This window comes from Dipodomys ordii, unplaced genomic scaffold, assembly GCF_000151885.1.
Source record: "Dipodomys ordii isolate 6190 unplaced genomic scaffold, Dord_2.0 Scaffold138, whole genome shotgun sequence".
Lineage (NCBI taxonomy): Eukaryota > Metazoa > Chordata > Mammalia > Rodentia > Heteromyidae > Dipodomys > Dipodomys ordii.
The window spans coordinates 1,090,041-1,093,011 of NW_012267354.1; the positions used below are offsets into that span (position 1 = coordinate 1,090,041).

At 41.7% G+C, this 2,971-nt stretch overlaps 1 protein-coding gene across 1 annotated transcript in view; it reads right to left on the reverse strand.

Annotated features, from left to right (window-relative positions):
* Nucleotides 1-2,965, reverse strand: part of LOC105996876 (E3 ubiquitin-protein ligase TRIM39) — a 19,170-nt gene extending 16,205 nt beyond the window's left edge. The window contains exons 1-2 of the mRNA XM_013031115.1: nt 2,414-2,965; nt 992-1,451 (exon numbers count right to left, since the gene is read on the reverse strand). Of these exons, the coding sequence (XP_012886569.1) occupies nt 992-1,444 (453 nt within the window). The 5' untranslated portion in view covers nt 1,445-1,451; nt 2,414-2,965. The remainder of the gene's footprint in view (nt 1-991; nt 1,452-2,413) is intronic.
* Nucleotides 2,966-2,971: the final 6 nt, after the last annotated feature.

The window sequence follows — 2,971 nt, forward strand, 5'->3', positions numbered from 1 at the left end:
CAATTGCCTCTTGCTATTAAAGCTACTTTTTTTTTCTTTTGTGCAAGTCCTGGAACTTGAACTCAGGGCCTGGGTGCTGTCCTTGAGCTTTTTTTTTTTTTTTTCTCAAGGCTAGCGCTCTACCATTTGGGCCACAGCTCCACTTCTGACTTTTTTGGTGGGTAACTGGAAATGAGTCTCATGGATGGACATTCCTGGCCAGGTTGGCTTTGAACTGTGATCCTCAGATTTTAGCCCCTGAATAGCTAGGATTACAGGCATGATCTACCAGTTTTGGCTAAAGCTCTTGGTGATGATGCTGGGAATAAAGCCTATTGCATATGGTAAGCACACGGTGTGCCACTGCACTACATTCACAGCTCAAAGTAACCTTTGCACCTTGTTCTCCCATCCAATTCTAGCCACTTAAAAATAGAACAAAAACTTGATTACTTATGCCACTAATCACCTTACTGTTTCAACATCTTGTTATATACAATTAAGATAAAATGCTAAGATTCTATTACTTAGACATTTACCCTATGCCTCAGCAGTAAGTTAAACCCCATGCCATGTTTCCCATTATCTAAGGGAAGATGCAAATAGTCTGGTTGATGTCAATCAAATGATGCTACCTATTTCAACCAATAGGAAAACCAGGCAGGAAGCAGAATCAAGAAATCGCAATGCCTTTTGAAGTTTGATCCTCTCCATGAAGTTTCACTCACTATTCCAAGACTATATACGCACCCATAAGACACAAAGAGTGTTGCAAACTTTATAGAAAATCTGGGGGCACACTTCTCTACTTCATATTCTAGAGTGTAGTTGATTAGATGTACAGTGTATCCATGTATGCAGGTCTGAGGAGTGAGGGGACTTACAGAGTTAAGATCAGGTACAGTCCTGCCTCTGGGGCTTACAACCCTTTACCTAGGGAGTGTATCTTCCACCACACTGGCATCTGTATATATATATATATTCAGACACTGGCATGTATCTGATTGCTCACCTTGTACTCCTGTGTTGCATCATCCAATGGAACAACGGTGTGGGCCCGGTGGGTGTGGGAAATGGCACATATCAAGCATACAGCTTCCTGGTCTTCATAGCAGAAGAGGCTGAGGGCTTCATGATGCTGGGAGCAGAGTATCTCATCTCGGATCTTCCGTTTAACAGCTTGGAGCTGCTTGGCAATTTCCACCATACTGCCTAGCTGCCGATTAGGCCGAAGACTGCGGTAGCGAGATGTCTTCCGACAGACAGGACAAGGGAAGTCCCTCTCTAGGTCCTCCCACCAGCGGGTAATACAAGCTTTACAGAAGTTATGCCCACACTCGATGATGACAGGCTCCTTCAGATACTCCAGGCACACAGAGCAGCTCGCCTCCACCTGTAGGTTCTCCAGAGCAGCAGCTGTGGAGGCTGCAGAGGCCCCGGCCTCTAACAGACTTGTCTCTGCCATTATTTAACTTCCAAGGAGAAAAGAAACAGAAGGTATAATCCAAAATCTACATATGTGTTCTGGCCCAGGAGATCTTACTTGTAACCTTAGAACCAACAATTCCAGACCAATGTATCCTACTTTGATTTAATAGTTTAAAAAGGAATGTGGGACTTAAAAAGTACCATATAAGCCAAAGGATTAAGATTTCTTAAATTATATATACATATGTATGTATATTTTTTGTTGGTTGTAGGGCCGAACTCTGGGCCTGGGCGCTGTCCTTCAGCTTTTCAGCTCAAGGCTAGTGCTCTACCATTTGAGCCAAAGCATCATTTCCGGCTTTTTCTGCTTATATGGTGCTGAGGAATTGATCCCAGGGCCACATGCATGCAAAGCAAGCACTCTACCACTGAGCTACCTTCCCAGCCCCAAACTAGCTATATTTTAAAGCCTAATGTTACAGAAGAGTTTTATTCTAATAGTCAACTGGAGCTTAAGCTAGATTTTCTGCCATCCTCTCACTCTTGCAGAGGGTAATGAATTGAATTAGGTAAAGGTAACATTGCTTCTTTTTTGAAAAGAATGAAATTATTCTTCCTTTTACAAGACTAGCCTAGAGAAAGTGTACTCTGCTTGGTCTAGAACCTTTCAAGCAACATTCTACTTGTGAGCATTTAAGCATTTGGAATGCCTAAAAGTTATAAATGCATAGCAACTCTTTCCAAGAGTGTACAGTAACTTCTTGAGAGGAGAGCTGGTAAATCCATTCTAAAAATTAAACAACCACTGAAGTCTTCCAAATAGCCACTTAATTAGGAATTAAATGAAGAAAAGAGGCAATCAAGTCACCCTCAGGTGAAGCCTGAGTCTCTGACAGTAACTTCTTGAGAGCTGGTAAATCCATTCTAAAGATTCAGCAACCACTTTAGTCTTCCAAATAGCAACTTAATTAGGAATTAAATGAAGAAAAGAGGCAATCAAATTTACCTCAGGTGAAGCATCAGACTTGGAAATATATCTGATAGATTTTTAAAACAGATTGCAGGTCACCTACTCCAGTCTTAAAACATCAATACTTTTTTATCCATGATTAAATTGATTTCTCTATTTCCATTTTCTGCCTCTTCTCGTAAAGTGACCCAGTCAAAAGAAGGATTTTGGAAGGTCTATGCACTTCACAGAAGTGGCCGTGTGATTAGTTGGGGTAAAAATGCATCAAACAAAATGCATCAAACCCAGGGCCTCGCGCATACCAGGGAAGTGCTCTACCATTGAGCTACATCTCCAGCTTCTGGTAGATGGTTGGCACCCATGAGTGTTTAATTTGGTAACTTATTTAGATCTCAACTTCATCTCTCTATATCAGATAGTTCAGATATTTTTTTTTCCTCTTCTCTACGTATTGGAATCCAACTTGGATTAGGAACCCTGCCTCTTTCCCAGTCTTCTAGCCATGTGGTGGCTTCCTCACCTGGAGGAGTTGAATTGTATGCACATTTGTGGACCACAATGGATCTAGACTGGCAGAGAAGTAGTTTGAGAAAG